Source organism: Salvelinus fontinalis, chromosome 11, assembly GCF_029448725.1.
Source record: "Salvelinus fontinalis isolate EN_2023a chromosome 11, ASM2944872v1, whole genome shotgun sequence".
In the NCBI taxonomy this organism is placed as follows: domain Eukaryota; kingdom Metazoa; phylum Chordata; class Actinopteri; order Salmoniformes; family Salmonidae; genus Salvelinus; species Salvelinus fontinalis.
Genome location: NC_074675.1, coordinates 8,225,620 through 8,238,684, shown reverse-complemented (window position 1 = coordinate 8,238,684; position 13,065 = coordinate 8,225,620). Strand labels below are relative to the sequence as shown.

At 43.8% G+C, this 13,065-nt stretch overlaps 1 protein-coding gene across 1 annotated transcript in view; it reads left to right on the top strand.

Moving 5' to 3' along the window:
* LOC129864960 (palmitoyltransferase ZDHHC17-like) overlaps positions 1–13,065 on the top strand; it is a 46,222-nt gene that overhangs the window by 19,931 nt on the left and 13,226 nt on the right. The window contains exons 4-8 of the mRNA XM_055937304.1: positions 4,084–4,206; positions 6,322–6,399; positions 7,369–7,513; positions 8,325–8,389; positions 9,126–9,288. Of these exons, the coding sequence (XP_055793279.1) occupies positions 4,084–4,206; positions 6,322–6,399; positions 7,369–7,513; positions 8,325–8,389; positions 9,126–9,288 (574 nt within the window). The remainder of the gene's footprint in view (positions 1–4,083; positions 4,207–6,321; positions 6,400–7,368; positions 7,514–8,324; positions 8,390–9,125; positions 9,289–13,065) is intronic.

Below are 13,065 nucleotides of genomic sequence, written 5' to 3'. Positions count from 1 at the left end.
CCCCCCCCGTGGGAATTGAACCCTGGTCCCCCCGTGGGAAATTAACCCACAACCCTGGCGTTGCAACCGCCATGCTCTACCAACTGAGCCACACGGGACAAATGAGCATCACGACACGCAGGTTAAAATATCAAAACAAACTCTGAACCAATTATTTTAATTCGGGAACAGGTCGAAAAGCATTAAACATTTATGCCGATTTAGCTAGCTTGCTTTTGCTTGCTAATTTGTCCTGCGATATAAACATTGAGTTATTTTATCTGAAATGCACATGGTACTCTTCTCCAACAATTAATCCACACATAAAATGGTCAACCGAATCGTTTCGAAATCCAATCAAATGTTATTGGTCACATATACACATGGTTAGCAGATGTTAATGGTCACATACACATGGTTAGCAGATGTTAATGGTCACATACACATGGTTAGCAGATGTTAATGCGAGTGTAGCGAAATGCTTGTGCTTCTAGTTCTGACCGTGCAGTAATATCTAACAAGTAATCTAACAATTTCACAACAACTACCTTATACACACAAGTGTAAAGGAATGAATAAGAATATGTACATATAAATATATGGATGAGCGATGGCCGAACGGCATAGGCAGGATACATTAGATGGTATAGAGTACCATATATACATATCAGATGAGTAGTGTAGGGTATGTAAGCATTATATAAAGTGGCATTGTTTAAGTGACTAGTGATACATTTACATCCAATTTCCATTATTAAAGTGGCTGGAGTTGAGTCTGTATGTTGGCAGCAGCCACTCAATGTTAGTGATGGCTGTTTAACAGTCTGATGGCCTTGAGATAGAAGCTGTTTTTCAGTCTCTCGGTCCCTGCTTTGATGTACATGTACTGACCTCGCCTTCTGGATGATAGCGGGGTGAACAGGCAGTGGCTCGGGTGGTTGTTGTCCTTGATGATCTTTATGGCCTTCTTGTGACATCGGGGGGTGGAGCACCCCCTTATCAACATCGACGGGACAGTTGTGGAGAAGGTGGAAAGTTTTAAGTTCCTCTTCTAGTCATCTCTCCTCCTTCCAGGCTTTTTCTTCTTTGGACTTTATATGGCGATCGGCATCTAAACTTTCATAGTATTACCATGACAACCGACGAACTCAGTTGTCTTTCAATCGCCCATGTGGGTATAACCAATGAGGAGATGGCATGTGGGTATCTGCTTCTATAAACCAATGAGGAGATGAGAGAGGCAGGACTTGCATCGCGATCAGTGTCACAAATAGAGCTGACTTGAAAGGAATTTTATAATATCTGTACATTATAGGAACACCTGTAATTACAAAAGTACAATGATTAATGTTTTGCTTGAGATTAAGAATCAGTGGTAGAGACAAGTCACAAAAGTCAGATGTCTGTGTGCTGGAAAATATACTTTCAGTTCCTGTTGGTACTATGTTCCAGTCTTACTTCTGGCAGCACATGATAGCAACAGGAGGAAGAAGGAATGGGAAACTAACTGCAAATAACAATAAGCTGAACTCCTAGCAGAGACGTCTTTGTACACTGCTCAAAAAAATAAAGGGAACACTAAAATAACACATCCTAGATCTGAATGAATGAAATATTCTTATTAAATACTTTTTTCTTTACATAGTTGAATGTGCTGACAACAAAATCACACAAAAATGATCAATGGAAATCAAATTTATCAACCCATGGAGGTCTGGATTTGGAGTCACACTCAAAATTAAAGAGGAAAACCACACTACAGGCTGATCCAACGTTGATGTGATGTCCTTAAAACAAGTCAAAATGAGGCTCAGTAGTGTGTGTGGCCTCCCATGTGCCTGTATGACCTCCCTACAACGCCTGGGCATGCTCCTGATGAGGTGGCGGATGGTCTCCTGAGGGATCTTCTCCCAGACCTGGACAAAAGCATCCGCCAACTCCTGGACAGTCTGTGGTGCAACGTGGCGTTGGTGGATGGAGCGAGACATGATGTCCCAGATGTGCTCAATTGGATTCAGGTCTGGGGAACGGGCGGGCCAGTCCATAGCATCAATGCCTTCCTCTTGCAGGAACTGCTGACACACTCCAGCCACATGAGGTCTAGCATTGTCTTGCATTAGGAGGAACCCAGGGCCAACCGCACCAGCATATGGTCTCACAAGGGGTCTGAGGATCTCATCTCGGTACCTAATGGCAGTCAGGCTACCTCTGGCGAGCACATGGAGGGCTGTGCGGCCCCCCAAAGAAATGCCACCCCACACCATGACTGACCCACCGCAAAACCGGTCATGCTGGAGGATGTTGCAGGCAGCAGAATGTTCTCCACGGCGTCTCCAGACTCTGTCACGTCTGTCACGTGTGTTCATGTGCTCAGTGTGAACCTGCTTTCATCTGTGAAGAGCACAGGGCGCCAGTGGTGAATTTGCCACTCTTGGTGTTCTCTGGCAAATGCCAAACGTCCTGCACAGTGTTGGGCTGTAAGCACAACCCCCACCTGTGGACGTCGGGCCCTCATACCACCCTCATGGAGTCTGTTTCTGACCGTTTGAGCAGACACATGCACATTTGTGGCCTGCTGGAGGTCATTTTGCAGGGCTCTGGCAGTGCTCCTCCTGCTCAAAGGCAGAGGTAGCGGTCCTGCTGCTGGGTTGTTGCCCTCCTACGGCCTCCTCCACGTCTCCTGATGTACAGGCCGCTCTCCTGGTAGCGCCTGCATGCTCTGGACACTACGCTGACAGACACAGCAAACCTTGGCACAGCTCGCATTGATGTGCCATCCTAGATGAGCTGCACTACCTGATCCACTTGTGTGGGTTGTAGACTCCGTCTCATGCTACCACTAGAGTGAGAGCACCGCCAGCATTCAAAAGTGACCAAAACATCAGCCAGGAAGCATAGGAACTGAGAAGTGGTCTGTGGTCACCACCTGCAGAACCACTCTTTTATTGGGGGTGTCTTGCTAATTGCCTCTAATTTCCACCTGTTGTCTATTCCATTTGCACAACAGCATGTGAAATTTATTGTCAATCAGTGTTGCTTCCTAAGTGGACAGTTTGATTTCACAGAAGTGTGATTGACTTGGAGTTACATTGTTGTTTAAGTGTTCCCTTTATTTTTTTGAGCAGTGTATTAGCAACTATTAATCATGAGCTTATATGGTATTAAAGTTAAGGGACATCGCCCTGGGTGGGGTGAACCTCAGTAGGGGGGGCGGCAGGGTGTGGGGCGGCAGGTAGCCTAGTGGTTCGAGCGTTGGACTAGTAACCGAAAGGTTGCAAGTTCGAATCCCCGAGCTGGCAAGGTCGTTCTGGACAACCCACTGTTCCTAGGCCGTCATTGTAAATAAGAATTTGTTCTTAACTGACTTGCCTAGTTAAATAAAGGTCAAATAAAAGGGGATAAGAAGGGAAAACACCATATTTTGTACTGAGTGTTACTTGCAAATGACTAAGTGTATACTCCGGGTTGCAATCCTTATTAAACAAACTAACCTCTGATCAAAGACGTTTCCTGTGGTCTCTTGTATAACAGGGCAGAATTCTCTTACAACGCTCATTGGCACGTGCGAGCAGTGTGGGTAATTGAATAACACGTATGTTTATGTCCTGAGGTGCTGACCTGCACCTCGACAACCACTGTGATTATTATTATTATTTGACCCTGCTGGTCATCTATGAACATTTGAACATCTTGGCCATGTTCTGTTATCTCCACCCGGCACAGCCAGAAGAGGACTGGCCACCCCTCAGCCTGGTTCCTCTCTAGGTTTCTTCCTAGGTTTTGGCCTTTCTAGGGAGTTTTTCCTAGCCACCGTGCTTCTACACCTGCATTGCTTACTGTTTGGGGTTTTAGGCTGGGTTTCTGTACAGCACTTTGAGATATCAGCTGATGTAAGAAGGGCTTTGTAAATGTATTTGATTTACATTTATTTTCACCATTGGCCTCACATGCTGACTAGTGTTAGCGGTGTAGACAGCATGTGAGGCCAATGGTGACTTTATAACATTTACAGAGTTTAATGGCTGTGATAAGAGAACTGAGGATGGATGTGTGAACCGTGTGTGTGTTGACCCTATTCTAACCTTGTCTACCTCCACTCTCCAGGTATGGGATCTTTGAGCGCTGCAGAGAGCTGGTGGAGGCAGGCTATGATGTTCAGCAGCCGGACAAAGAGAACGTCACACTCCTGCACTGGGCTGCCATCAACAATCGAATAGACTTGGTCAAGTGAGTGACACACAAACTTCACACACACACACCACACACCTCACACTCACACCGAATAACCCAATGCCCTTGACCACCTCTATTCAACTGTCTGACAGGTGAATTGCAGTAAACCTACATGTACACGTGAAATGCTACTCCCAACACCCTTCTGTGGAATGTTTCTTATCAGAGGGATTTCCCAGTCAGACTGGAACTCATGCAAACATACTGTCCTAGAACCCTAAACACACATACTCACACAGGACGTAGTCCTAGAACCCTAAACACACACACTCACACAGGACGTAGTCCTAGAACCCTAAACACACACACTCACACAGGACGTAGTCCTAGAACCCTAAACACACATACTCACACAGGACGTAGTCCTAGAACCCTAAACACACATACTCACACAGGACGTAGTCCTAGAACCCTAAACTCACATACTCACACAGGACGTAGTCCTAGAACCCTAAACACACATACTCACACAGGACGTAGTCCTAGAACCCTAAACACACACACTCACACAGGACGTAGTCCTGGAACCCTAAACACACACACTCACACAGGACGTAGTCCTAGAACCCTAAACTCACATACTCACACAGGACGTAGTCCTAGAACCCTAAACTCACATACTCACACAGGACGTAGTCCTAGAACCCTAAACACACACACTCACACAGGACGTAGTCCTGGAACCCTAAACTCACATACTCACACAGGACATAGTCCCGGAACCCTAAACTCACACAGGACATAGTCCCGGAACCCTAAACTCACACAGGACATAGTCCCGGAACCCTAAACTCACACAGGACATAGTCCCGGAACCCTAAACTCACACAGGACATAGTCCCGGAACCCTAAACTCACACAGGACATAGTCCCGGAACCCTAAACTCACACAGGACATAGTCCCGGAACCCTAAACTCACACAGGACATAGTCCCGGAACCCTAAACTCACACAGGACATAGTCCCGGAACCCTAAACTCACACAGGACATAGTCCCGGAACCCTGCAGTTGCAGTGTGTTCTGTGTGGTGCATACGTTGGATTTATAAAGGTATGCATCGCATTGTATGTGTAGAGACGGCGTGACAGAAATGGTAGCAGAAGGTGAATGTTGAACCTTTGTTGCACACATATCCAGATGTGATCCTGTGTACCGTTTTGCACCATGACGCTGTCGGTGTGATGGAGACTCTCATACTCACACAGGAAAAAGGCTGGCATTGGTCCTATACATTAGTACAAACATTTTGCACCAGGAAAAGAGTTTCTTATTGGACTAGTTCAGTTAGTCCCTCCCTGTTAGCTTCTGTTTGGTCCCTAGTGAAGAGAACCCAGGTGTGAGTGAATACAGCCATCCTACTGTGCTGTCTTTACCATTGTGCTGCAGAGGGACGTCCTGCTGCTGCAGAAACGCTGTCAGAACCATGGTCTCTGTATAAGAACAGAATCCCAAACCATTCTAATACAACATAGCAGGAAGGAGAGAACAAGATCCTGGATGTCTGCGTAGGTCTGAGCCATCCTCTTAATACCTCATATTCCTGGAGATCCTGGATGTCTGCGTAGGTCTGAGCCATCCTCTTAATACCTCTTATTCCTGGAGATCCTGAGGCAGTACAACTGAATTAGTTCATCTGTTTTATCTCACTGCATCAACAATCTAATCTTTTCACCACCTGTAGTTGAGTGAGTGATGAATGTATTTGTGACTGTTTAGGTACTACATATCAAAGTGAGTGATGAATGTATTTGTGACTCTGTTTAGGTACTACATATCAAAGTGAGTGATGAATGTATTTGTGACTCTGTTTAGGTACTACATATCAAAGTGAGTGATGAATGTATTTGTGACTCTGTGTGTAGGTACTACATATCAAAGTGAGTGATGAATGTATTTGTGACTCTGTGTAGGTACTACAAATCAAAGTGAGTGATGAATGTATTTGTGACTCTGTGTGTAGGTACTACATATCAAAGTGAGTGATGAATGTATTTGTGACTCTGTTTAGGTACTACATATCAAAGTGAGTGCTGAATGTATTTGTGACTCTGTGTGTAGGTACTACATATCAAAGTGGGTGCTGAATGTATTTGTGACGCTGTGTGTAGGTACTACATATCAAAGGGGGCGATGGTGGACCAGTTGGGAGGTGACCTCAACTCCACACCACTGCATTGGGCCACAAGGTAAGAGTGACAACAATAGATGAGGCATTAACAGACTCTGGTTCAGTCTGCTTTCCAGGACCAAAACATTAGGTCCTGTTGGATGTGTTGATCTGTAGACATGCCCATCTAGAGAGAAAGGTGAAAGGTTATATACTGTATGAAGTAGAGGTGTTGTTTCCAGTGGACTCTCCTTTCCCCTGTGTCGGGGTCATAGGGCGCGTTTCTGCTAGAGTCCTTTTCCCCCCCGAGTCACACGAGACCTTCAGGGTTGTATGAAGTCCCAGTACTGCCTGCCCTCCTCACCCTGTCAGAGAGCTCTCTACTGCATTATTCATATGATCAGCAGGGGGCCGCCATTCCTAGCCGGGGGCCCCATACCTAGCCAGGCCTCACGGCTTTGTCAGCAGCCCTCCCCTCCCTGTTAGTGACCTTTCACAGTAGATAGGAGCTGAGCCCATCTGTCTGACACTGACACTTCTATATGCGGTTTATGTTTAGTATTGTGAATATAAGGACTTAATTACAATGTTGTTGAGGATTGTGTTTGGTTAAGTATCTAGTGCATCAATCTTCTTATTAAACAATCTCTCAATTGGATGTGATATCTACGTTTCATTTATATTATATTGTAGTCATTTAGCAGACACTCTTATCCAGAGCGACTTACAGGAGCATTTAGGGTGCCTTGCTCAAGGGCACATCGACAGACTTCACCTAGTCAGCTCGGGGATTCAAACCATTTCCTATCTACAAAACCCCCAGAGACTTTACATTTAGTTATTATTGGTGCAGTCTGTCATGTCCATTCCTGCTGTTAATAATGGGGTGTTATTAAGGGGGGTTGGCTAGTTTCTTCTGTGCTGCAGATGAAAGTTAGATTGATCCTTTAAACAAAACCAAATCCAGAAACATGTCTAAATGCTAATATCATGCAATACCAGTTAGTTCTTGTGCTCATCAACATAATCATGTTGTGTGTGTCCACAGACAGGGCCACCTCTCCATGGTGGTGCAGCTGCTGAAGTATGGGTCCGACCCCTCGCTCATCGACGGAGAGGGCTGCAGCTGTGTCCACCTGGCTGCCCAGTTCGGACACACCTCCATCGTGGCCTACCTCATCGCCAAGGGACAGGTACGACCCAATTGCAAATTAGCCCCTAACCCCTACTTCCTGTGTACTTGTGTAGATCTGAGAGGCTTTGATAGGTGTAAGCAATATTGTGAAAATTCTGCTTAGCCTATTAGAGGGCATTGTGGAGATATTACCATATTTCTTAAACCTCTGAAATCCTCTCAGATCTCCACAAGATTAGGGGTTAGGCAGCGTGCGTCCATTAGATTTACTGTGACGTCACCCGTGTGTTATATTTATTCTGATCGCACCAGAACTGAAACAGTTTTTTATTTTAAAGCTTTTCTCGCTTATTCAAAGTACAGGAGTTGTTGTCGGCCACCAGGGGGCGTTGTTTTATTCGTTTTCCACCACCAGGGGGCGTTGTTTCATTCGTTTTCCATCAGGGGGGGGGGGGGTTAATTAGTTTCCCACCACCTGGGGGCGTTGTTTCATTCGTTTTCCATCAGGGGGGGGGGGTTAATTAGTTTCCCACCACCAGGGGGCGTTGTTTCATTCGTTTTCCATCAGGGGGGGGGGGGGGGGGGGGTTAATTAGTTTCCCACCACCAGGGGGCGTTGTTTCATTCGTTTTCCATCAGGGGGGGGGGGGTTAATTAGTTTCCCACCACCTGGGGGCGTTGTCATTAGTTTTCCACCACCAGGGGGTGTTGTTTCATTAGTTTTCGACACCTGCATTCCACATTGTCAGCCCTGCCAGGTTTTTCCTGGATCTGTTCAGTAGCTCAAACATCTTCAAAGATGCACAGTGTCGGTCTTCTCTCTGTTTATTGGGGGTTTGTGACCATGTGCTCTTTCTCCCTCTCCTATAGGATGTGGACATGATGGATCAGAATGGAATGACTCCCTTGATGTGGGCAGCTTACAGGACACACAGGTGTGTGTCTCTGTGTGTGCCATGCGTTCACCCATATCCTACATACGTCCTAGCCTTACCCCATCTAGCCCTGATACAACAAGTTAATTTAAACACACACAGCAGTCACACAAACTGAAATCCATGCCCATTTAGAAATGGAATGCCCATCTAGATACACAACATTTAGAAATGGAATGCCCATCTAGATGCTCAACATTTAGAAATGGAATGCCCATCTAGATACGCAACATTTAGAAATGGAATGCCCATCTAGATACGCAACATTTAGAAATGGAATGCCCATCTAGATACGCAACATTTAGAAATGGAATGCCCATCTAGATGCTCAACATTTAGAAATGGAATGCCCATCTAGATGCTCAACATTTAGAAATGGAATGCCCATCTAGATACGCAACATTTAGAAATGGAATGCCCATCTAGATACGCAACGTTTAGAAATGGAATGCCCATCTAGATGCTCAACATTTCGAAATGGAATGCCCATCTAGATACGCAACATTTAGAAATGGAATGCCCATCTAGATGCTCAACATTTAGAAATGGATAATAGACAGATAAGAGACTGATACTAAAAGCACAAAGAAGAATGTGCAGTGGGCTAATACTTAAATAGCCACTAAACTTCAACTGTGTCGTTAATTAGAGCACATTGAACTATGACCCGGTGACTCTCATAAATAAACCATAAAGGCTTTGCACATGAATTTTGAACTTTGTCCCGTCCTAACAGCGTGGACCCCACTCGGCTACTGCTGACCTTCAACGTGTCGGTCAACCTGGGTGACAAGTACCACAAAAACACGGCTCTGCACTGGGCCGTGCTGGCCGGCAACACCACAGTCATCACCCTGCTGCTGGACTCCAACTCCAATGTGGACGCACAGAACATCAAGGTGAGGGGGCTGTGCAGCTGATCTTGGGCCAGCTTTGTATCTCCCCCCTAATTGTTAAGTCTAGGATTGAGGGAGGAGAAGCTGATCCTAGATCTGTACCTACTGAGAAATGTCACTCCAGAGCCAAGGTATGTTACTGAAGGCCCAAATATCTCCTACTAACCTCTGACCTGTAGCACATGCTTGTATCTGGTTTCCTTTAATAGCTGTCCTGTATCTGGTTTCCTTTAATAGCTGTCCTGTATCTGGTTACCTGTTAATAGCTGTTCTGTATCTGGTTACCTGTTAATAGCTGTCCTGTATCTGGTTACCTGTTAATAGTTGTCCTGTATCTGGTTACCCTTTAATAGCTGTCCTGTATCTGGTTACCTGTTAATAGTTGTCCTGTATCTGGTTACCCTTTTAATAGCTGTCCTGTATCTGGTTACCTTTAATAGTTGTCCTGTATCTGGTTACCCTTTAATAGCTGTCCTGTATCTGGTTACCCTTTAATAGTTGTCCTGTATCTGGTTACACTTTTATAACTGTCCTGTATCTGGTTACCCTTTAATAGCTGTCCTGTATCTGGTTACCTTTAATAGTTGTCCTGTATCTGGTTACCTGTTAATAGTTGTCCTGTATCTGGTTACCCTTTAATAGTTGTCCTGTATCTGGTTACACTTTTATAACTGTCCTGTATCTGGTTACACTTTTATAACTGTCCTGTATCTGGTTACACTTTTATAACTGTCCTGTATCTGGTTACCCTTTAATAGTTGTCCTGTATCTGGTTACCCTTTTAATAGCTGTCCTGTATCTGGTTACCCTTTAATAGCTGTCCTGTATCTGGTTACCTTTAATAGCTGTCCTGTATCTGGTTACCCTTTTAATAGCTGTCCTGTATCTGGTTACCTTTAATAGTTGTCCTGTATCTGGTTACCCTTTAATAGCTGTCCTGTATCTGGTTACCTGTTAATAGTTGTCCTGTATCTGGTTACCCTTTAATAGTTGTCCTGTATCTGGTTACCCTTTAATAGTTGTCCTGTATCTGGTTACCCTTTAATAGTTGTCCTGTATCTGGTTACCCTTTAATAGTTGTCCTGTATCTGGTTACCCTTTAATAGTTGTCCTGTATCTGGTTACCTTTTAATAGCTGTCCTGTATCTGGTTACCTTTTAATAGCTGTCCTGTATCTGGTTACCTTTTAATAGCTGTCCTGTATCTGGTTACCCTTTTAATAGCTGTCCTGTATCTGGTTACCCTTTAATAGCTGTCCTGTATCTGGTTACCCTTTAATAGTTGTCCTGTATCTGGTTACCCTTTAATAGTTGTCCTGTATCTGGTTACCCTTTAATAGCTGTCCTGTATCTGGTTACCCTTTAATAGTTGTCCTGTATCTGGTTACCCTTTAATAGTTGTCCTGTATCTGGTTACCCTTTAATAGCTGTCCTGTATCTGGTTTCCTTTAATAGTTGTCCTGTATCTGGTTACCCTTTAATAGCTGTCCTGTATCTGGTTACCTGTTAATAGTTGTCCTGTATCTGGTTACCTGTTAATAGTTGTCCTGTATCTGGTTACCCTTTAATAGTTGTCCTGTATCTGGTTACCCTTTAATAGTTGTCCTGTATCTGGTTACCTTTAATAGTTGTCCTGTATCTGGTTACCTGTTAATAGTTGTCCTGTATCTGGTTACCCTTTAATAGTTGTCCTGTATCTGGTTACCCTTTAATAGTTGTCCTGTATCTGGTTACCTGTTAATAGCTGTCCTGTATCTGGTTACCCTTTAATAGTTGTCCTGTATCTGGTTACCCTTTAATAGTTGTCCTGTATCTGGTTACCCTTTAATAGTTGTCCTGTATCTGGTTACCCGTTAATAGTTGTCCTGTATCTGGTTACCCTTTAATAGTTGTCCTGTATCTGGTTACCCTTTAATAGCTGTCCTGTATCTGGTTACCTGTTAATAGTTGTCCTGTATCTGGTTACCCTTTAATAGTTGTCCTGTATCTGGTTACCCGTTAATAGTTGTCCTGTATCTGGTTACCCTTTAATAGTTGTCCTGTATCTGGTTACCCTTTAATAGCTGTCCTGTATCTGGTTACCTGTTAATAGTTGTCCTGTATCTGGTTACCTTTAATAGTTGTCCTGTATCTGGTTACCCTTTAATAGTTGTCCTGTATCTGCTTACCCTTTAATAGTTGTCCTGTATCTGGTTACCCTTTAATAGTTGTCCTGTATCTGGTTACCCTTTAATAGTTGTCCTGTATCTGGTTACCCTTTAATAGTTGTCCTGTATCTGGTTACCTTTTAATAGTTGTCCTGTATCTGGTTACCCTTTAATAGCTGTCCTGTATCTGGTTACCCTTTAATAGCTGTCCTGTATCTGGTTACCCTTTAATAGCTGTCCTGTATCTGGTTACCCTTTAATAGCTGTCCTGTATCTGGTTACCCTTTAATAGTTGTCCTGTATCTGGTTACCCTTTAATAGTTGTCCTGTATCTGGTTACCCTTTAATAGTTGTCCTGTATCTTGTTACCCTTTAATAGTTGTCCTGTATCTGGTTACCCTTTAATAGCTGTCCTGTATCTGGTTACCCTTTAATAGCTGTCCTGTATCTGGTTACCCTTTAATAGCTGTCCTGTATCTGGTTACCCTTTAATAGCTGTCCTGTATCTGGTTACCCTTTAATAGCTGTCCTGTATCTGGTTACCCTTTAATAGCTGTCCTGTATCTGGTTACCCTTTAATAGTTGTCCTGTATCTGGTTACCCTGTAATAGTTGTCCTGTATCTGGTTACCCTTTAATAGTTGTCCTGTATCTGGTTACCCTTTAATAGTTGTCCTGTATCTGGTTACCCTTTAATAGTTGTCCTGTATCTGGTTACCCTTTAATAGTTGTCCTGTATCTGGTTACCCTTTAATAGTTGTCCTGTATCTGGTTACCCTTTAATAGCTGTCCTGTATCTGGTTACCCTTTAATAGTTGTCCTGTATCTGGTTACCTTTTAATAGTTGTCCTGTATCTGGTTACCCTTTAATAGTTGTCCTGTATCTGGTTACCCTTTAATAGCTGTCCTGTATCTGGTTACCCTTTAATAGCTGTCCTGTATCTGGTTACCCTTTAATAGTTGTCCTGTATCTGGTTACCCTTTAATAGCTGTCCTGTATCTGGTTACCCTTTAATAGTTGTCCTGTATCTGGTTACCTTTTAATAGTTGTCCTGTATCTGGTTACCCTTTAATAGTTGTCCTGTATCTGGTTACCCTTTAATAGCTGTCCTGTATCTGGTTACCCTTTAATAGCTGTCCTGTATCTGGTTACCCTTTAATAGCTGTCCTGTATCTGGTTACCTTTTAATAGCTGTCCTGTATCTGGTTTCCTGTTAATAGTTGTCCTGTATCTGGTTACCTGTTAATAGCTGTCCTGTATCTGGTTACCTGTTAATAGTTGTCCTGTATCTGGTTACCCTTTAATAGTTGTCCTGTATCTGGTTACCCTTTAATAGTTGTCCTGTATCTGGTTACCCTTTAATAGTTGTCCTGTATCTGGTTACCCTTTAATAGTTGTCCTGTATCTGGTTACCCTTTAATAGTTGTCCTGTATCTGGTTACCCTTTAATAGTTGTCCTGTATCTGGTTACCCTTTAATAGTTGTCCTGTATCTGGTTACCCTTTAATAGTTGTCCTGTATCTGGTTACCCTTTAATAGCTGTCCTGTATCTGGTTACCCTTTAATAGTTGTCCTGTATCTGGTTACCCTTTAATAGTTGTCCTGTATCTGGTTACCTTTTAATAGTTGTCCTG